Here is a 23597-nt window from a genome sequence, read left to right on the forward strand (position 1 = left end):
AGGGACCCACTCTCTGCAAACAAAAGGAATATGTTCAAGCCTTGTGCATTTTTTGAATTATCTAGGAGCATGGGAAGCCAATAGTTCCCCATTGCTTTCACCATGGCAATGCCTTAGCCAATAAGAGTTGACTTGCCAACCAACAGCAACCTTTTCTCCTGCAGTATAAATTGTTGTGATCATTTGAAATTTGGCATTCTTGAGTTTGTCCTGACAAGTGCAAGACAAAAAGCTTCAGCAACATGTCTCTCTTTTCAGCAATATTGAAAAAAAATTTTCCACCCATCTAATCCTTGTTTTCCCTTTGTCCACTTGCATGCCAGCATTCTACCCCCCCCCCCCCCCACCCCACCCCCACCCCCACCCCACCCCCAGCCTCATCTCTGAAACGACAACCCTTTTTTCAGGATGTGATGTTAAACTTGAGATCCCAGTCAACCCTATCAGATAGATATAAAAGATCCCATGGCCACTTTTGGAAGAAGTGCGAAGGGGGGAGGGTGGGGCAGTGCTGAGTTTTCTGGATCCAGCATTTATGTCTCGACCAAACTGAGCCCCACACTTCCCATTACCACTGTCTCGATATATTTATTAAAACATTGCTATTTGTATTGGTATCCCTTGCAGCTTATTTTTCTATTCCTTTTTTGCCCCTCATTCCTTCCTTTTTATTTTTTTCATAGCTCTTATAGATTATTGAATTTGCACATTTGCTGGGAAAGGTCAATTTTATAGTTGAGTTGGCCTCATCATAAAGTGGACAAATTCATTTTTAAATGATTTTTCAGTGCAAATCAAAAGTACTACTGCTGGATGGATTCTCTCGACATTCTTTCATCAGAGAACTGTGCTGCAGGTTAGTTGTGTACAGGTTCATTTTAATTTTTTAAAATTCATTCATGGGATGTGGGTGTCGCTGGCTAGGCCAGCATTTGTTGCTCATCCCTAATTGCCCTTGCTCAGAGGGCACTTAAGAGTCAACCACATTGCTGAGGGTCTGGAGTCACATGTAGGCCAGACCAGGTAAGGTAAGATTTCCTTCCCTAAAGGGCATAAGTGAACCAGATGAGTTTTTACAACAATTGGCAATGGATTTGTTGTCACCATCAGAGTATTAATTCCAGATTTTTATTGAATTCAAATTTTACCATCTGTCATGGTGGGATTTGAACCCAGGTCCCCAGAATATTACCATGGGCCTTGGAAATACTGGTCCAGTGACAATACCACTATGCCACAACCTCCCATTTTATCTACACTGTGCATCCAATGTTATCTTACTAAAAATATGTCTGCCACTTGTCTTATATGATATGAATTATTCTTTATTTCCATGTTTAGGACCACCAAACAGTTTTGCAAAATCTCTGCAGCATGCTGAAACTCTACTGTGGAATCAGCTTCAACCTGGGTGGAGATGGCTAATGACTAAGCACCAAATTGAAGACAGTTGTTCGGACACAGATAGTGATGATTCATTGCTGTGCCCTGATCTGGATACTCCTTCAGGAAGACTGGCTGAGGCTGAACGGATTGCCTTTGACCTAAGTAAATGTTGCCAGCTGCAACGAAGTCTAAAAGGAGGTTTATTTCATGGTCATGTAAAATCATTGCCCTCAGATAAACTGGGCACCACTGATTTCCATTATCATCGGACCATATCAAGTTTAGCAAACAATTATGCAAAGCTTCAGATACTGTTGGAACGTAGATCTTGTATTCTTCTAAATAAAGCATATGCCATGAGTGTAAGTGGAGCATCTAAATTTGTAAGAAAACTGACAGAATTGCTGACTCAAGAGCAAGAAATGTCCAAAAAAGTAAACTTGGGCATGGACCATTCAAGTGGCATATCTGTTAAGAGACTTGGACGTCTGTGTGAAGAACTGAGATACCATACAAGCCACTGGAAATGCCTTAGTGAAAAAATTAAGAATGATCCTTGGTTAAATTGTCAGCTGATACATATGAAGGAAACCTTTAACCATATGAAGCAGGCTTTGACATTGTTGGGCATATATGCTGTTTTTTTCATGGAGCAATATATTTTCACAGTACTTTGTACCTTAGCATATGCTAAACCTTATATTCTTCCTTCAGAATCGCTTTGGGAATTTTTTCATGGTCTGGAAATATTCAATAGCATTGTATCAGAATCTAATATGCATCAGTCATACCTTGAACTGAAGAAAGGTATTGAAGAAATTAATATAAATGAATCTGATTTACTGTCTCAAAGGTTGAAAATAACTTTGTGTGGAAAGAGTTGGACCTCAAAAATTGAACCATTCCTAGTAGAAAGAGTTTTGGGCGTTTTGGCCAATGAAAGAGGAAGAATAGCATCCCAATGTTTCTATGAAGTCATTATGACAAACAAAACATTTCTTTCAACTGTGAATAATAATAACCTCACAGCTTTGGATTGGGAAAATATAAAAATGTCTTTTTTTCAGAGTTTTACAAATAGTCATAATATATTTTGTGGTGAAGGTATAAGAATTAGCCTGTGTCAACCAAAATTAGAGGACGATAAGCAAGAATTAGAACCTTGTACCTGTAAGGCATTTATTCAAGAATTCTGCATGGAAGATGACGTGCTTCTGAACCGTATTGTTGATGGTCTTGCTACATCCAACATGCTGTGGCAACATGTTATGAATAGACCCAAGTCTGATAAACCACAGGAACCTAAAGCTCAAGATTTGCAATTGCAGCAAACCATCTTCTCAACAGAAAATAACCCTCAACAAGATTTAGATGCCAAACAAGGCGTTGAAATGAGTAGACATTCTTTAGTCCCCCCTTTTAGGAGAAAGTCTGTACACTGGCAGGACTCATCGCATTGTGAAGGAAAAGTTGTTCTATATTGTAAATACAAAACCATGATGTGGAAAGCCTTTGCAACTCACCTGAGTGATCGATTCTACTTCCAACCATGGCTTTCTTATGGAACCTCTAAACATTCTCTTGGAAAGCTGGATCAGTGCAAAGCTCAAATTACTGCACTACTTATTCAAGTACTGCAAGAAGCATGTTACAAAGGTAAGCTTGTCTGCAGGATGTTGAAAAAAAGAAAGACTTGGATTTAATATAGTGCCTTTCGTAAGTACCTTACACCCCAAAGCTCTTTACAGCCAGTGAAGTATTTTTGAAGTATATTCACTGTTTTAATGCAGGAAATGGCAACGACATCTGGAATATTAACAACGGCAGCTCATAGAATCATTGAATGGTAACAGCACAGATGGAGGCCATTTTGTCTGTGCCTGTCTGTCAGAGGAGTCAGAGGGCCATACAGCACAGAAACAGGCTCTTCGGCCCATTGTGTCTGTGCCAGCCATCAAGCACCTATCTATCCTAATCCCATTCTCCCATGTGGGACCTTGTCAAAAGCCTTACTGAAGTCCATGTAGACTACATCAACTGCACTACCCTCATCTACACAACTAGTCACCTCCTTGAAGAATTCAATCAAATTTGTTAGACATGATCTCCCCCTGACAAAGCCATACTGACTATCCCTGATTAATCTCTGCCTCTCCAAGTGGAGATTAATCCTGTCCCTCAGAATTTTTTTCCAATAGTTTCCCTACCACTGATGTTAGACTCACTGGCCTGTAATTACCTGGTTTATCCCTACGACCCTTCTTGAATAATGGTACCTCATTCACTGTCCTCCAGTCCTCTGGCACCTCCTGTGGCCAGAGAGGATTTGAAAATTAGTGTCAGAGCCCCTGCAATCTCCTCCCTTGCCTGATATAGCCTGGGATACATCTCATCTGGGCCTGGGGATTTATTCACTTTTAAGCCTGCTAAAACCACTAATACCTCCTCCATTTCAATGCTAATTTGTTCAAGTATGTCACAGTCCCCTTCCCTGATCTCTATGCCTACATTGTCCTTCTGCATAGTGAACACAATGAAAAGTAATCATTCAAAACCTCACCTATGTTCTCCGGCTCCACGCACAGATTACCACTTTGGTCCCTAATGGGCCCTACTCTTTCCCTGGTTATCCCCTTGCCCTTAGTATATTTACAAAATGCCTTGGGGTTTTCCTTTATCTTGCCCACCTGTGTTTTTTCATGCCCCCTCTTCGCGCTCCTAATTACTTTTATAAGTACCCCGCTACACCTTCTATACTCCTTTAGGGTTTCCGCAGTTCTCAGCACTCTGTATCTGCCATAAGCCTTTTTACCCCTTATCCAATCCTCCATATCCCTTGATATCCAGGGTTTCCTGAACTTGTTTCTTTCTTTCGCTCTTTCTACCTATGTCATTGGTACCAATATGAACCAGGATCTCTGACTGTTTGCCCTCCCCTTCAGAACGCCCTGCAGCTTTGACCCTAGCACTAGGGAGGCAACGCACCATTCTGGAGCAACACCTCCGACCTCAGAAGCGCCTGTCTGCACCCTTCACTATTGAGTCCTACCACTATTGCTCTTGAACTCTTACTCCTCCTTCCTTGTGCAGCTGAGCCAACCACAGTGCCGTGAACTTGGCTCTGGCTGCACTCTCCAGAGGAACCTTCACCCTTATCATTTTCCAATACAGAAAAATAGTTCTTGAGTGAGATGTACTCTGGAGCTTACCTGACTACCTGCCTGCCTCCCTTCTTTTGACTGGTGCTCAGCCATTCACTTTCTGACTGCACTTTCTTAAGCTGCAGAATGACCACATCTAAAAATGTGCGATCCAAGTAACCCTCAGTCTCGCAGATGCTCCGCTGTGTCTCCAGCCAACGCTTAATTTCTGAAACCCGTTGCTCAAGCTGGTCAAGCCGGTGGCACTTCCTGCACATGTGGTCATCCAGACTGCAAGGAGTGTCTAAAAATTCCCACATGCTGCAGGCCATACAACACACGGGACTGAGCTCTCTTGCCATACTTTGTTTGTTTTTAATTAAAAGACTATTTCCTTAAATTTAAACCAAGTAGAAAGCTGTTTGGTTTTTCTTTTAAATAAACAAACAAATGCTGAGACTCTTAACTTCTGTACTGTCTGTAGTGGATAAAAACACTTACCCACTACCTACCAATCAACTCTCTCCCTTGCCCTGACACCACTCCTTTCAAATTCCAGTGCTGCCCAGTATCTGGGTGAGAACCGGCTCACCCACAGGTAAACTCAGCTCCGCTCTGTCGACAGCCGCTCCGCTCCCTCACAGGTAAACTCCCGATCTTTATACAGCCGCACTGCTCTCCCTCCCACTCAGGTAAACTCCTGCTCTTTATACAGCCACTCCGCTCCCCTTCCCACTCTGGTAAACTCTCGCTCTGTCATATCTGCCTGCACCATATTCTCAGGTAGTACATTGCAAATCCGAACCACATGCCACATAAAGATATTTTTCATCGTGTCACCTTTGGTTGCTTTGCCATTGACTTGAAATCCACATCCTCTGGTTCTCAGCCTTTTTGCCAATGGGAATAGTTTCTCCCCATTTACTATGCCTAGACTCTTCATGGTATTGAACGCTCAACCTTTTCTTCTCTAAGGAGAATAGCCCTACCTTCTCTAATCTATCCTGTAAAACCATGCTTAGAACCATTCTCCCACTCTGTCTCCACCCCTCCCCCGACCCCTGACTCCAACTCCTCTCCCCCCCCCCCCCCCCCCCCCCCCCCCACCCCCCCACCTCGGACTCCACACAACCCCGGCCTTGGTCTCCTCCACCTCCCCCCCACCCACACCTCTCGGTCTCCACAGCGCCCCCCCACCCCCCCCCCCCCCCCCCCCCACCCCGCACCTCCTCTGTGCCCCCACCCCATGGAGCTATGAGCCAGAGTTTTCCCCTTAAAAGGGGATTCATAAGTCAGGCCTTTCCTGAATTTGGGGTCCCACCTCCTGAGTGCCCACCCACCATTTTAATGTTTTAATTAATGGGCTCCATATCACATGCCACCAGACTCCTTTGTCCCATGCCCCCATGTCCACTCACCCAGTATCCGCTATGTACAGAACTGTTGAGCACTACCTTGACATTGAGAAGTTATCGAGATGGTCATTAAGTGTCGAAATAAATAGTCATTCAGGCACCACTTAAATTTAATTTTAACCTATTATGTGGTTATAAAACTGTCAAATAAACTCAATCTCTTTGACAGCTGTGTCAACAGCTTCATGCTGAGCTGGACCCATTGGTGGGGTTTGGCGCTCAGCCAAGTATGCATAATGCGCTTCCATTGCACAGCTATGTAAATATAGCCTTCAGAACTAGGCTCAACCACAAGAGGAAACACCCTTCCGACGTGCAACTTGTCAAGGCTGTTCAGGATCTAGTATACTTCAATCAAATCACTCTCCTTCACTCTTCTAAACTCCAGTGGAAATAAGCCTAGTCTGTCCAACCTTTCCTAATAAGACAACCCACTCATTCCAGGCATCAATCTAGTAAAGCTCCTATGAACCACCTACAACACATTTACATCCTTCCCTAAATAAGGAGACCAAAACTGCACATAGTATTTGAGGTGTGGTCTTACCAAAGCCCTGTATAGGCATAACATCCTTACTTTTATGTTCGATCCCTCTCGTAATAAAGGATAGCATTCCATTAGCCTTAATTACTTGCTGCATCTGCATACTTTTTGTGACTCATATACTAGAACATCTAGATCTCTCAGATTTATGCAGCTGTTCTCCATTTATGTCGTACTCTCCTTTTTTATTCTTCCTGCCAAAGTGAACAACTTCACATTTTCCCACATTAAACTCCATTTGCCAGATCTTTGCCCACTCACTCAACCTATCTTATTCGACAATCAGTCTGAGGCTATTGCTTATCAAAACTCTGAGGGTGTGTCCATTTGAGCAAAGTTTCAGAGAGTTGACTTTGTAGATGAAACTGAACTCAACACTAGTCATTGCCTTCAAGAGGAGCAGGGTGGGCAGAGGGGACGATTATGTATTTTGAATAATTGTTATAGCCTAAAATACTTTAAAGGAGCCATTGAACTTGACCCTGGTTGACCAAAAAAAAAGGACGCTTGAGATTTATTTTAAAAACCTTGCCCTTTATTAATAAGAGAAGGGCATTTGTGTGGATTAATAGTTGTAATCATTCATCTGGTTCTGTAGTAAATTCTAGGCCTTGTTTAACAGATTCCACTATTTTCCACATGTTTTTTTTTTAAATTTTGTTTGAGTAGGAGGAGAAATTGGGAGCATTCTGAGGTTTTAGTGCTGCTGTATGGCCAAAAACTGTATCCCACAGAGTAATGCAGAGAACATGTTTTATTTTCGATGTGAAATTTGAGAGTTTTTTTAAATACTTTTTTTTGAGGGGAAGGGCATGTGCTCATGTTCTTATTTGAGAACTTTTCTCTCCATATATCTGTGAAAACATCCGTCATACCTAACAACAAAATGACAAAGGAAAGCTGCCCTTTGGTAGGAAGAGAATTTAATTATGTGGACTGATAGCTACAATCATCCATCTGACTCTAGTAAATTCCGGTCTTTGTTTAATGAATGGCTTTCTCTTGGAGCCTTAAATTGGCTTCAGTAATCCGCAAGGTTTTAGTGATGTGAATTATTCTCCCTTGTCTCTTAATCTTCTGACTGAAATCCCCTCAGAAATATGCACTTTTTTTTCTCTCGGTGTGTATAATTTTTTTTTTAGAGGTTTGTTTTAATATTCAAGAACATTGTTAAACTAAATTAAAGCAGGACTGCAGAAAAAATGACAGCAAATTTTCAATTTGAAAGGAAGGCTTGCAATTTATATAGTACCTTTCACAACCTTAGGACATTCCAAAGTGCTTTGCAGCCAACAAAGTACTTTTGAAGTGTAGTGGTCACTGTTATAACGTCGGGAATGTGACAGTCAATTTGCACACAGCCAGTTTCCACAAACAACAATATAGTACAGACCAGATAATCTGTTTTTTGTAATGTTGGTTGAGGTATAAGCAAGCATTGACCAGCACATGTGGCAAAATTCTCGTGCTAATCTTCAAATTTCTGCATGGCCTTATTCCACAAGACCTCAGCAACTTCTTTCAGACTTTCTTTCCCTTTGCACCCTTTGGTCTTACATATCTGGTCTATTGTTTACTTTCCCAACCCTTTCTTTGCCCCACCCCACCATTTGTGGTAGAACTTGAACTTGTCTACATATTGAGCTCTCTGAAATTACATTGACTCCTCGGCCTCTTCCCCTTTTCTCCTCCTCAAAACCCAGCTTTTCACCCACGTCTTAAGCCACTTTTCATAAACTCTCTCCAATGGCTTGGCAATTTTTCCCCCTCACTTCTAATGCTTTTTGACCTTATTTTCAATGTGCTGTATAAGATTTAGTCATTTGGCAATAAGAACTTGTAGTGCTGAAAAAGAGACGTGCAGTCGAAGCTTTCGTTTTGCACTCAAGGCAGAATTGCAAGAACAACACTTGCAAAGGGAACAACAATTTATACTGCATGAAAAGAAGTGCAGATTGGTTCGCAAGTGGACGCTGATTGGTAGAGATGTTACCATAGATAATTTACCAGGGAGGCGATTGCGTAGTGGTAGTGTTGCTGCACTAGTAATCCAGAGACACAGGGTAATACTCTGGGGACTTGGCACAGCAGATGGTGGAATTTGAATTCAATAAAAAATCTGGAATTAAAAGTTTAATGATGACCATGAAACCAATGTCGATTATTGTAAAAACCCATTTGGTTCACTAATGTCCTTTAGAGAAAGAAATCTGATGTCCTTATCTGGCCAGGCCTACATGTGACTGCAGACCCACAGCAATGTGGTTGACTCTTAAATGCCCTCTGAAATGGCCTAGCAAACCGCTCAGTTGTATCAAACCGCTACAAGTCACTAAAAAGGATGGTACACCCAGCATTGACCTAGGCACCGGAAACGACAACGACAATCTCAGCCCCATCCACCTTGCAAAGTCTTCCTTACTAACATCTGGGGGCTAGTGCCAAAATTGGGAGAGCTGCCCCTTAGATTAGTCAAACAACAGCGTGACATATTCATCCTCACACAATCATATCTTATAGATAATGTCCCAGACTCCACCATCAGCATCCCTGGGTATGTCCTGTCCCACTGGCAGGACAGACCCAGCAGAGGAGCTGGCACAGTGGCATAAAGTGGGGAGGGAGTTGCCCCGGGAGTCCTCAATACCGACTGTGGGCCCATGAGGTCTCATGGCATTAGGTCAAACAGAGGCAAGGAAGTCTTCTGAAGATTACCATATCCACCCTCCCTCAGCCGATGAATCAGTTCTCCATGTTGAACACCACTTGGAGGAAGCACAGAGGGTGGCAAGGGCGCAGAATGCACTCTGGGTGAGGGACTTCAATATCCATCACCAGGAGTAGCTTGGTAACACCATTACTGACCAAACTGGCCGAGTCCTAAATGACATAGCTGCTAGGTCTACGGCAGGTGGTGAGGAAACCAACAAGAGGGAAAAACAGACTTAACCTCATCCTCACCAACCTGCCTGCCACAGATGTATCTGTCCATGATAGTATTGGTCGGAGTGACCACTGCACAGTTGTTGTGGAGACGAAGCTTTGCCTGTACATTTAGGATACCCTCCACTGAGTGGAATGGCACTACCACCATGCTAAATAGGATAGATTTCAAATAGATCTAGCAACTCGAGACTGGGCATCCACGAGGCACTGTGGGCCATCAGCAGCAGCAGAATTGTACTCGAACATAGTCTGTAACCTCATGGCCTGTCATGTCCCCCATTCTACCGTTATCATCAAGCCAGGGGATCAACCCTGGTTCAATGAAGAGCGCAGAAGGGCATGCCAGGAGCAGCACCAGCCAAACCTAAAAATGAGGTGTCAACCTGGTGAAGCTAAAACACAGGACTACTTGCATGCCAAACAGCATAAGCAACTAGTGATAAAGTGATCCCACAACCAATCTCTGCAACATCCAGTCGTGAATGGTGGTGGACAATTAAACAACTCACTGGAGGAGGAGTCTCCACAAATATCCCCATCCTCAATGATGGAGGAGCCGAGCACATCAGTACAATAGATGAGGCTACTAAAAAAGCATTTGCTACTATCTTCAGCCAGAAGATCTGTCTCTGTCTCCTGCAGAGGTTCCCCGCATCACAGATGCCAGTCTTCAGCCAATTCAATTCACTCCACTTGATATCAAGAAACAGCTGGAAGTAAGGATACTGCAAAGGCTATGGCCCCGACAACATTCCGGCAATAGTACTGAAGACATGTTCTCTAGAACTTGCCACGCCCCTAGCCAAGCTGTTTCAGTACAGCTACAACATCTGCTCGGCTATGTGAAAAATTGCCCAGGTATGTCCTGTGCACAAAAAGCAGGACAAATCCAACACGGCAAATTATCAACACATCAGTCTACTCTCAATCATCAGTAAAGAAATGGAAGGGGTCGTCATCAGTGCTATCAAGCAGCACTTGCTTAGCAATAACCTGCTTACTGATGCCAAATTTGGGTTCTGCCAGTGCCACTCAGCTCCTGACCTCATATCAAACATGGACAAAAGAGCTGAGCTCCCGAGGTGAGGTGAGAGTGACTGCCCTTGACATCAAGGCCACATTTGACCGAGTGTGGCATCAAGGAGCCCTAGCAAAACTGGAGTCAATGGGAATCAGGGAAAACTCTTTGCTGGTTGGAGTCATACTTAGCACAAAGGAAGATGGTTGTGGTTGTTGGAAGTCAGTCATCTCAGCTCCAGGACATCACTCAGGAGTTCCGCAGGGTATCATCCTTGGCCCAGTCTTCAGCTGCTTCATCAATGACCTTCCTTCCATCATAAGGTCAGAAGTGGGGGTGTTTGCTGATGATTGCACAATGTTCAGCACTATTCTTGACTCCTCAGACACAGAAGCAGTCCATGTCCAAATGCAGCAAGACCTGGACAATGTCTAGGCTTGGGCTGACAAGTGGCAAGTAACATTCATACCACACAAGTGTCAGGCAATGACCATCTCCAACGAGAGAGAATCCAACCATCACACCTTGACGTTCAATGGTATTACCATTGCTGAATCCTCCACTATCAATATCCTGGGGGTTACCAGAAACTGAACAGGACTAGCCATATAAATACTGTGGCTACAAGAGCAGGGTAGAAGCTAGGAATCCTGTGAATAGTAACTCACCTCCTGACTCCCCAAAGCCTGTTCATCATCTATAAGGCACAATTCAGGAGTGTGATGGAATACTCCCCACTTGCCTGGATGAGTGCAGCTCCCACAACACTCAAGAAGCTTGACACCGTCCAGGACAAAGCAGTCCGCTTGATTGGCACCACATCCATGAACATTCACTCCCTCCACCACCGACGCTCAGTAGCAGTAGTGTGTACCATCTACTCGATGAACTGCAGGAATTCACCAAGGTTCCTTCGAGAGCACCTTTCATACTCACGACCACTCCCATCTAGAAGGACAAGGGCAGCAGATAGATGGGAACACCACCACCTAGAAGGTCCCCTCCAATCCACTCACTATCCTGACTTGGAAGTATATTGCCGTTCATTCATTGTCGCTGGGTGAAAATCCTGCAACTCCCTAATAGCACTGTGGGTATACCTACACCACATGTACTGCAGCGGTTCAATAAGACAGCTCACCACCACCTTCTCAAGGGCAGCTAGGGATGGGCAATAAATGCTTGCACAGCCAGCGAAGCCCAAACCCTGTGAATGAATAAAAATAAAACAGTTAACTGCCAAGCTGTTGTTCAAATTCAAACCAGGCAGGTCGACTCTGGTCAAGGCATAAACCAGGGAATGGCTGTCCCCAAGCTTTTGTTTAGTTGAAAAAGTGCAATGCGTGGACGTGGTCCTCCTGTCTGCAAAGGACAGGGCCCCGTCACACATTGAAAATAAGCAGAGCTGTATGCTGATTTGATACCAGTGTTGCCATTTTGAAACTCAATGTTCCAGCTAATGCCCTGTCTTAACCTTGCATATGTAAGCATATGTTCAGCAGCAGGAAGACTCCGGCCATGCCCCTGCCCCCACTCTCATCCACCAAAGCTCTTTAAAGGATTCATCACCTAATTGCTGGATGATTCTTTTTTCTGGCTGTTGCTATGACTTTACAAGTGTTTGGTGCTTTCCATATTTGCTTCATTTGCAAATGTCAGCAGGAATGATGTGCAGATGCTGAACGAGTTTTTGCTGCCTTCGAGGCTTCTGCACAACCCACTTATTCCCAGTCATAGGTTTACCAGTAGGCATTTCCCTTGGAATACAGCATAACTTGGAGAATGAACAAAGGTCACACTTAGCATGACCAGCAGCTGGAAGAGGGAGGATGACGAGGGGGGAAGAAGATCTCTCAGTAGAGGGCCATATGTGCTTAAGGTGCCCTGAGAGCAGTTCTCCTATCTATCTGATGGTTAGCGAGGAGCAATGTGTGAGACATTTGTGCTTAAGTGAGTCCCCACTTAATTCTGCCATTTTCTGCAACCACAGCTGCACAAGATCCACAAGGCTGTGAAAGTAACCATGGCGATGAACCTTTATACAACTGGCTACGTCTTGGCAGGAACTTGAGATATTTGCAGCATCTTGAACTTTGCCTCCACTTTTTTAAGGAAGTTCACTGAGATTCTGTCTTCATTGAGAACTATCTATATTACCTTTTCTCTTAGAGTCATAGAGGTCTACAGCACAGAAAAAGACTCTTCAGCCCATTGTGTCTACGCTGGTCAAACAAGTACCTAAATTTCTAAGATAAAAGCAAAAAACTGCGGATGCTGGAAATCCAAAACAAAAACAAAAATAAAAATACCTGGAAAAACTCAGCAGGTCTGACAGCTTCTGCAGAAAGGAACACTGTGTTCCTCTTAACTATTCTAATCCCATTTTCCAGCACCAGGCCAGTAGCCTTGCATGCCATGGCAGAATGAACAATCAAATGGTTTCGATAGGATTGCAGGCTTTTCCATGATGCAGGGTGCCATTAATTGCACCTGCATTGTTTTGTGAGCTTCTCATGCCAACCCTGCTTATAATGGAATTGAAAGGGCTTCCACCCCTGAAATGCCTCTAAGCAGCGAATCATGTATGTCAAAACCTGGTATCTTCACAGCAATCATGATCTGTGTCTGCTGCATTTGAGCCACCACAACAAACCAAAGGGTGGTTACTGGGCAGGACTGGCTGTCCACTGAAGACATGGGTGATGACTATAGTGTGCAACCTGCACTCACTCACGTGTAGCAGCATGCATACAATGAAATTTATGTCGTCACACAAAATGTGATAGAACCCGACCATTGGCGTCAATTGCCACTCTGGAGGGACCCTACATTATTCACATGGCAGAGCGGGTATCAAGATTTGTGGTGGACTGTACAATTTTGTCATTATGAGGGAACAGCCCTTACCAACATTTATAGTGAACAGAAAGGAAGAAGTAGCCCCTTTCTGTCTGTTGCTGCCTGCAAAGAACTCTTCCGAGTTCAGCAAGTTGCCTTTTACCAACACTCTAACTTTCCCTCCATCACTGACTATCGCAACGTCTGCTTACAGGCAATGCAAAAATAAAAGCCACTATTAAATGAAATCCCTTGTATAAATTAATCATGCTATGTTGCATTCATTGCCCTTGTGTATTCCTTTAGTGCCTGTTTTTTGCATGCCTTTGCCTGAACCCACTGCTACCCTAATAGTCGCAGCCTGACTGGCGGAAATTTTCTGACTTGCAATTGAGGAGATTGCAGGTGGCCTTGGAGGACATCTAATGCAGCTCTGGGCCTTGACGTCCCAGCTGCAGATTGTGCCATCTAGGTTGGTTGGCTCACAGGCAGCAGCAAGGACATTGAGAAAGTAGCAAAGCACAAATGTTGTCTTCCTGAGAGAGAAAAGTAGGTTTGTGCTCCATGGATCTACTGTGGCTCCCCCAATAGAGGGCAGGGGGTGCCTCAGATTGGGTGGCGGACAGACTACTGGACTGTTTTGGTTCCATGGAAGCTCTTATGCATACACTAATCCACAGTCATGATGGCAGCAATCGGCTTGCATGGCAGTAAGTTGATGTTGCACGGTAGTATTCTAAGCATCCACCGCAGCAATTGGACTTGGACTTTTGGTGGAAACTGCTTATGCTGCAGTGGGGTTCACAAGTTTGCAAGCAGAGTTGGCCACCACTTTCTCAGTGGAAAGGATGGGCTTCAACCTCTGTGCAGAGATTTGGGCCAAATTGATGCCGGATTTCTCCATGCTACCTGACATTGACCACAGACTTCCCAATGCACCAAGCATTTTGTTGAGCAGATCCACCAGTGTTCTTCTGTAGGCTGCTCTATCAAAGTGCTCACGTGTCCTCTGCAGTGGAACCCATGTGCAACCTTTTCCTCTGGCCCTTGCACCCTTCCCTGACTGCAAGGCACTCATGCTTGATATCAAGTGATGGTGCTGGACCTTAATTACCACATTCTTGTTGGTGTTTCTGCACTCCACTTCAGGTCCAACTTGGCCTGGTTTTTTTATTGGCATTGCTGGCTAGGCCAGCAAGTATTACCCATCCCTAACTGCCCTTGTTCAGAGGGCATTTAAGAGCCAATTACATTGCTGTGGGTCTGGAGTCACACGTAGGCCAGACCAGGTAAGGGCAGCAGATTTCCTTCCCTAAAGAGGCATTAGTGAGCCAGATGGGTTTTTAGAACAATTGACATTGGTTTCATGGTCATCATTAGACTGTTAATTCCAGATTTTTTTTATTGAATTCAAATTCCACCATCTGCCATGGTGGGATTCAAACCCAGGACTCCAGAGCATTACCAGGGTCTCTGGATTACTAATCCAGCAACAATACCACTATGCCATCATTTCCCTGGGTAATGAAAAATGGATAAGGGTAGGGTTGTGGTACAGGGAGGGGAAAAAAGAGTATTGCCACCTATAGCCATTAAAATAGAAGAGAGAGTAGAATGAAGGGGAAATGGAATGTGAGAAAGAGGATTAGATATGAGGACACCCCATCTTTGATGGTTTCAACTCTGCTACTGGCCATTGCCTCAGCAATGGGTATCCCCAATAATGGCCAGTGCCATCACCTCCATATGTGTCAATTATGATTCCTGATTGAGAGAAATTGTTGATAGATGAGTGAGGTGATATCAGCAGTGTCTGAGGCTAGTGGTGCAGTTGGTAGGAAATTATAGAATAAGAACATAAGAAATAGGAGCAAGAGTATGCCGTTCAGCCCTTTGAGCCCATTCCAGTATTGAATGAGATCATGGCTGACCTTCTACTTTGAACATACAAACTTACGAATTAGAAGAAGGAGTAGGCCACTCGAGCCTGCTTTGCCATTCAGAAAGATCATGGCTGATCTGAATGTAATCTCAACCCCACATTCCTACTCCTGATAACCTTTCACCCCCTTGTTAATCAAGAATCTATCTAGCTCTGCCTTAAAAATATTCAAAGACTCTGGTTCCACTGCCTTTTGAGGAAGAGAGTTCCAAAGACTCTCAACCCTCTGAGAGAAAAAAATTCTCCTCATTTCTGTCTTATGAGTGACCTCTTACTTTTAAACAGTGACCCCTAGTTCTACATTCTCCCTCAAGGAAACATCTTCTCCACATCCACCCTGTCAAGACCCTTCAGGATCTTAAAGGTTTCAATTAAGTCACTTCTTACTCTTTTAAAAAACAGTGGATACAAGCCTAACCTGCCCAGCCTTTCCTCATAAGACAACCTATCGATTGCTTTCATTAGCCTAATAAATCTTCTCGGAGCTGCTTCTAACACATTTACACCTTTCTTTAAATAAAGAGACCAGTACTGTACACAATACTCCAGACGTGGTTTCACCAATACCCTGTACAACTGAAACATAACCTCCCTACTTTTGTAACCAATTCCCCTCACAATAAATGACCACATCCTTTAAGCTTTCCTAATTACCTGCTGTTCCTGCATATTAACCTTTTGTGATCCATGAACTAGGACATCTAGAGCCCTCTGCACCTCAGAGCTCCTCAATATCTCACCATTTAGACAATAGGCTGCTTTTTTATTGTTCCTGCCAAAATGAACGATTTCACATTTGCCCACGTTATACTCCATTTGCCAGATCTTAGCCCACACACTTAACCTATCTGTGTCACTTTGTCGCCTCCTTATGTCCTCTTCACAATTTATTTTCCGACCTACCTTTGTTTCGTCAGCAAACTTAGCTTCCATTCCTTTGGTCCCTTCATCCAAGTCATTTATATAAATTGTAAAAAGTTGAAGCTCCAGCACTGATCCCTGTGACACACCACTCGTCACATCCTGCCAACCAAAAAAAGACCTATTTATGCCAATGCTCTGCTTCCTGTTAGCTAGCCAATCTTCTATCCATGCCAATATGTTACCCCCTAAACCATGATTTTTTATTTTCTGCAGTAACCTTTGATGTGGCACTTTGGATACCTTCTGGAAATCTAAGTACAGTTCATCCCCTTTATCCACAGCACATGTGACTCCTTCAAAGAACTCCAATAAATTGGTTAAACCAGATTTCTCTTTTACATGTTGACTCTGCCTGATTGCCTTTATTTTTCCTAAGGAACTGCTATAACATCTTTAATAATAGCTTCTAACATTTTCTCTATGACAGACGTTAGGCTTTCTGGCCTATAGTTTCCTGCTTTCTGTCTCCCTCAGTTTTTGAGTAGTTATATTTGCTATTCCAATCTAATGGAACCTTCCCCGAATTAATAGAATTTTGGAAAATTAAAATCAGTGCATCAAATATCTCACTAGCCACTTCTTTCAAGACCTTAATGTGAAGTCCATCTGGACCTGGAGATTTGTCAGCCAGCGGCCCCCAACAATTTGCTCAGTACCACTTCCCATGTTCCTACCTCCCTTCCATTTCCTGATTTACACCTGTTTCTGGGATGTTATTGGTGCCCTGTATGGTGAAGACTGAAGCAAAATACCTGTTTAATTCACCCGTCATCTCCCTACTTTCCACTATCAATTCCCCAGTTGCACTCTCTGTAGGACCAATGCTCACTTTGTGAACTCTTTTCTTATTCTTACTATCCATCTTTATATTACTAGCTAGCTTTCTCTCATACTTTAATTTTTCTTTGCCTATTAATCTTTGTCATTCCATGCAGTTCTTTATATTCTTTCCAATCTTCTGACCTCTCACCTGTCTTTGTATATTCATATGCTTTTTCTTTAAGTTTGGTATTGTCTTTAACTTTTTTATTTAACCATGGATGGTGGGCCCTCCACTTGGGATTTTGCTTTCTCATTGGAATGTATATATTCGGTGTATTCTGAAATATCCCTTTAAATGCCTGTCACTGAACTTCTATTGACATATCCTTTAACCTCATTTGCCAGTTCTGCTTTCATGCCCTCATAATTGCCCTTATTAAAGTTTAAAATACTAGTCTTGGACACACATGTTTCTCCCTCAAAATGAATGTAAAATTCAATCATATTATGATTGCTGCCACCTTGGGGTACCTTCACTAGGAGGTTGTCAATTAACCATATCTTGTTGCTCAATACCAAGTCTAGTACAAACTGTTCTCTGGTTGGCTCCAGAACGTGCTGTTCTAAGAAACTATCCTGAAAACATTCTATGAACTCCTCATCTATGCTACCTTTGCCCGTCTGATTTTTCCAGTCTATATGTAGATAAAAATCTTCCATGATTATTGCTGTACCTTTCTGACAAGCTTCCATTCTCTCTTCTTTTATACTTATCCCACTGTATAGTTCCAATTAGGGGGCCTGTACACCAGTCCCTCATGTGATTTCTCTCCTTTATCATTCCTCATCTCAACTCAAACCACTTCTACATCTTGGTTTCCTGAACTTAGGTCATTCCTCTCTAATGTGCTAATACCATCATTAATTAACAGAGCCGTTCCTCCACCTTTTCCTAACTTGCTGTTCTTTCTAAATATCACATACCCTTCAATATTCAGGTCCCAACTTATGTCATCCTGTAGCCATTTCTCTGCATTTGCTATCAGTTTGTACTTATTTATTTCTATTTGCGCTATCAGTTCATCTCTTTAGTTTACAATGCCATGTACATTTAAATAGAGCCTTTAGTTTTGCCCTTTTATTGTTTTTGTAGCGTTTAGCCTTATCTGCTGATTTACTCTTAGATTTGTACTCTACGTCCCTTCCTGTCACAGTCTGTTTATCATTTTCCACATTAATACCTGTCTCTTTTGCCTTGTCTCTACTTTTTGGTTTACCACATCTTCCCCAATTTGATCCTTTGCCCCCATTATTCAGTTTAAAACCTTCTCTACTTCCCTAGTTAGGTGGCTCGTGAGGACACCAGCCTCAGCACGGTTCATGGTGTAGACCATCCCAATGGTACAGATGCCACTTTCTGCAATACTGGTGCCAGTGCCCCACAAACTGGAACCAATTTCTTTCCACACTAGTCTTTCAGCCACGCATTAATTTCTCTATTCTTATTTACATGGAAACATAGAAAATAGGAGCAGGAGTAGGCCATTCAGCCTTTCGAGCCTGCTCCGCCATTCATTATGATCATGGCTGATCATCCAACTCAATAGCCTGCTCCTGCTTTCTCCCCATGTCCTTTGATCCCTTTCGCCCCCAAGAGCTATATCTAACTTCTTCTTGAAAACTACAACAATCAACAATGGTTTCATGGTCATCATCAGACTTTTAATTCCAGATTTTATTGAATTAAAATTCTACCATCTGCTATGACAGGATTCGAGCCCAGCCCTCAGAGCATTACCCTGGGTCTCTTGATTACTGGTCCAGTGACAATACCACTATGCCATTGCTTTCCCAATTTGTCCTATGTCAATTTGCATGTGGCTCAGGTAATAATCCAGAAATTATCTTTGAGTTTCTGCCTCTTAATTTGGTGCCTTGCTTGTCATACTGATTATGCAGCCCCTCTTCCTCATTGCGCCTATGTCATTGGTGACATTGGATCCTCCCGCTCCCACTGCAAGTTCCTCTCCAGCCTTGAACAGATGCCCCGAACCCTGGCATCAGGCAGGCAACACAGCCGTCTGGACTCTCATTCTTTGCTACAGAGAGCAGTGTCAATCCCCCTCACTATACTGTCCCCTACCACCACTACATTCCTTTTTGCTGCCCCCCACTTGGATGGCTTCCTGTACCATGGTGCCACGGTCAGTTTGCTCATCCACACTACAGCCCCCACTCTCATCCAAACAAGCTGAGAGAACTTCAAACCTATTGGACAATTGCAGAGGCTTACACTCCTGCGCTCCTGCCCTCTGGGTCCCCTTACCTGCCTCACTCGCAGTCACACCCTCCTTTCCCTCGCCACTGACCACTAAGTGGTGTGATTGCCTCCTGGTATAAAGCATTCAGGTAACTTTCCCCCTCCCTGATGTGTCGCAGAGTCTGCAGCTAAGCCTCCAGCTCAGTGACTCTGAACCGAAGTTCCTCAAGCCACAAACATTTACTGCAGACGTGTTTGCCCTGGATCACAATGTTACCCAGGAGCATCCACATGCTGCAGCCTTGACACATCACCTGTCCTGCCATCCTTAATGTGTTTTAAATGATTATTTAATTATATTAATCACTTATTTATGTTGCTTTCTTATATATTTTATTAACTTTACTACCAAATTATCCACTATTTTAAACCTTAGGGATAGAGTAGAACTTACCAACTTGCTAGATACTCACCAAACAGCTAGCTCCCTTCCCTGTAGTAGAGCAAGTGCCAATTTCTATGAGGTGAGAAAGATAAAGAGGAAACGAACAAGTCCTTCTTCCCTTCATTGAACTCCCAACTCACCAAACTCCAAGTCTTCACTCAGTTGGTTGGTTGCACTGAACACCTTTTTCCTGCAAGATCCCCGTATCCCTTGATGTGTTTAATATGTAGAAATCTATCGATATCAGTGTTTAATACGCTCAATGACTGAGCCTCCAAAGCCCTCTGGGGCATAGAATTCCAAAGATTCACCAGTGAAGAAATCCCTCCTCATCTCAGTCCTAAATGGCCTGCCCCTGGTTCTGAGACTGTCCATGGCTCTGGACACCCCTTCTTGCATCTACCTGTTGAGCCCTGTAAGCATTTTGTATGTTTGAATGAAATCACCTCTCATTCTTCTAAAATCCAGAGCATAAAGGCCCAGTCTATTTAATTCTTCCTCATAAGACAAGCCCCTCATCCCAGGGATTAGTTTGGTGAACCTTCATTGCACTCCCTCTATGGCAAGTCTGTCTTTCCTTGGGTAAGGAGACCAAACCTGCACACAAACTCCAGGTACGCTGTAACCGATGCCCTATATAATTGCGGTAAGACATCTTTACTCCTATACTCAAACCCTCTTGTAATAAAGGCCAATATGCCATTTGCTGTCGTAATTGCTTGCTGCACCTGCATGTTGGCTTTCAGTGACTCATGAACAAGGACACCCAAGCCCCTTTGAAGTTCAACACTTCCCAGCCTCTCACCATTTAAGAAATACTCTGTATTTCTGTTTTTCTTACCAAAGTGGATAACCTCACATTTCTCCACATTGTATTCCACCTGCCAATTTTTTGCTCACTCCCTTAGCCTCTCCAAATCCCCTTGAGATAACTTTGCATCCTCCTCACAATTGACATTTCCACCAAGTTTTGTGTCATCCACAAACTTGGAAATATTACATTTAATCCCCACATCCAAATCATTGATATAGATTGTGAATTGCTGGGGCCCAAGCCTTGCGGTACCCCAATAGTCACAGCCTGCCAACCTGAAAATGACCCATTTATTCTTACTGTCTGTTTTCTATCTGTTAACCGGTTCTCAATCCATGCCAGCATACTTCCCCCAATCCCATGTGCTCTGATTTTGTTTATTAACCTCTTGTGTGGGACCTTTTCAAAAGCTTTCTAAAAATCTGAATATATCACATCCCCTTATCTAAACTGTTAGTTACATCCTCGAAGAACTCCAACAGGTTTGCTAAACATATTTTCCCTTTCATAAATCTATGCTGATTCTGCCGAATCCTATCATTATTTTCTAAATGTCCTGTTATCACATCCTTTATTATAAATTATAGCATTTTCCTACTATGATATCTGGCTAACAGGCCTGTGGTTCCCTATTTTCTCTGCTCCTCCTTTCTTAAATAGTGGGGTGATATTTGCCACTGTCCAACCTGCACGAACATTCCAGAGTCCCATCTATTGTCTTTGTAGCTACCTCTTTCAACACTCCGACATGTAGATGAATGGTTACAGCAGAGAAAGAGGCCATTCAGCCTGTTGTGTCCATGCTAGCTCTTTGCAAGGGCAACTCTGCCAGTCCCAGCCACCTGCCCTTTTCCCCATAGCTCATGGCATTTGCAGATGCATTCAATGAATGACCGTGATCCTTGAAGGAAGGCATTGAGCTTCTTGTTGGGCTGCATCAAAGCTCAAAGCTTAACCCTTGGCATTGACCTCCATGGGAATCTGTTCCCACTGCCTTTTGGACAAGAATCTGGAGGGCCCCTCATCTATACAGGACATAGCTTCTGCTTTCCATCTCCTGCACCAAGAACTCCAGCATAGCATCCAAAAGCCTTGGAACCCACTCTTTCCCATGTTGTGCTATTCTTCACTGTTTCCCAATTCAGATTCACAGCTTACATGACTGCCAGCACCTTCTCTAGTCACAGTGCACCTCCTGTTTAAGTGGTGCAGACGAGCTTTAAGCATTGCAGGTTAGCTTTAAGAGGTTCTAGGATGTTATGATTTTGTCCCTCTGGTGCATGCAGCCCCTGAACAGTGTGCTTAGCACTGGTTACACACAGCAGTATTCAAATGCCCAGGAGTTGGTGCTATGCCTATATTACATTAAATGGACATGGTTAATTATGTATCACAATCCTTGCAGCCATTTTTGGAGCTATATAACTTGGCCCCCTTGATCTCTTCTTTTTTTGTTGTTCCCCTTTGTGTTTCTGTTTCAATTTTATCATTTCTCCAATCCAGAAGGCAAGAGTGTTTTCTATACCCGTAATTCATTGTGAGCCACAATTGTGTTCTATTTGGTGGTGGGAGGTGGTTAGAGGCTTCACCCAAAAGTCTGACTCTCTGTTCTCTTATGGTCTGATATCTTGTATTTTCCACCAGGGGTCACTAGATTCCACAGTGTTCAATGGCATAAACAAATCCTTTAGTAATTAACACCAGTCGTCTATAGCAGGACATTGATAATATGCTTGGGCTGATAAGCAGCAAGTAACATTCACCCCAACTGGCAAGTAGTGTCTATCTTAAAATACCTGGCCACCTTCGAATGATGTGTCAACCTTAGCTCAATGGTTATGCTCAATGAATGCAGCAAATGCAAAACATCAAGCCAATTTTAACTTGTAATTCGAACTGTGGGTCCCATTTTAGAGATTTGACCATATAAAATTAGCTGACATTCACTGAGGGAGTACTGCACTGTCAGAGGTGCTGACTTTCATTGAAATGTTAAACAGAGGCTCTTTTCACACACTCAGGTAAAAGATCCAATGGCAACTTTTCAAGGGAGTTTTCCCAATGTTCTAGCAACATTTATCCATCAATGAACACCTGAAAACAGATAATTTGTTCATTTATTGCATTACTATTTGTCTGTACATAAGTTGGCTGCCATCTTTTTGACATTACTCACAGTGACACGACTTCAAGAACTTCATTGGCTGTAAAGCACTTTAGGACATTCTGAGATCAAAAAAGATGCTATGTAGCTGCAAGTCATTCATTTCTTTCTTTGAAGCTCTATTACACCATCATTGCTTAGTCTTCCACTGCCAACATTCTGGGGGCCACAAATGCCCAGAAGCTTCAATAGTCTCGCTATGTTAATGCTGTGGCTACAAGAGCAGGGTGGAAATTGCGAACTCTGCAATAATCTCTTGTGTTTTGATCCTTCAAAGCTTATCCACCATTTAGAGGAATCAAGTCAGGAGGATGTGCAATGTCTCATGGTACAGTTTGAAGAAGAGTAGGGGAATTTTTCTGATGCCCTGGCCAATATTTTTCCATCAACCAACATTACCCCAAATGAATTTTCTGGTTATTGCTGTTTGCGGGATTTGCTAGTCACAGATTGGCTACTGCATTACCATACATTATAGTGGTGATGACACTTGAAAAGACTTCACTAGCTTGTAAGGTGCTTTGGGACATTCTTTCAAGTCCTTTCCTTTCCAAAAACTTTTTTAAGTGCAGTGGAGATCCCTTAATGTGTTCAATATGTGTAATGTTTTTGAATTAATATACAAACAATGATATTGACAAAGGTTGGACTTGCAGTTTCAGGTATTCATTCTGCAGCTCTTTAATTTAGACTAATATTGAATTTCAGTGAATTGCCTTGAATTAATTGGCATATTCATAGAGTTTTTTCAGCTATGTAGTCATAGTTCCAAGACATTTTATAGATTTCTGTACACGATTAACGGTGAGATGCTATACAACTCCTTCCAGGAACAGAAAATCACATGCTGTGCCTGCTTACCATCTAGCAGCTAACTCAGGAGTGATACTAGGGGGGACCTGTTTACCATCTTAATTTGGATATGGTGCATTACAGAAAGGGAAGTACATTAAAGAATAGGAGGATATTGATTGATGAAATTCAAATATACAGAGCTCT

At 43.1% G+C, this 23597-nt stretch overlaps 1 protein-coding gene across 1 annotated transcript in view; it reads left to right on the top strand.

Annotated features, from left to right (window-relative positions):
- The window catches only part of ccdc142 (coiled-coil domain containing 142), a 212934-nt gene that overhangs the window by 20225 nt on the left and 169112 nt on the right, over window positions 1–23597 (top strand). Inside the window, exon 5 of the mRNA XM_041195012.1 lies at window positions 1342–3042. Within this exon, the coding sequence (XP_041050946.1) occupies window positions 1342–3042 (1701 nt within the window). The remainder of the gene's footprint in view (window positions 1–1341; window positions 3043–23597) is intronic.

Source organism: Carcharodon carcharias, chromosome 1 (assembly GCF_017639515.1).
Source record: "Carcharodon carcharias isolate sCarCar2 chromosome 1, sCarCar2.pri, whole genome shotgun sequence".
Classification (NCBI taxonomy): domain Eukaryota; kingdom Metazoa; phylum Chordata; class Chondrichthyes; order Lamniformes; family Lamnidae; genus Carcharodon; species Carcharodon carcharias.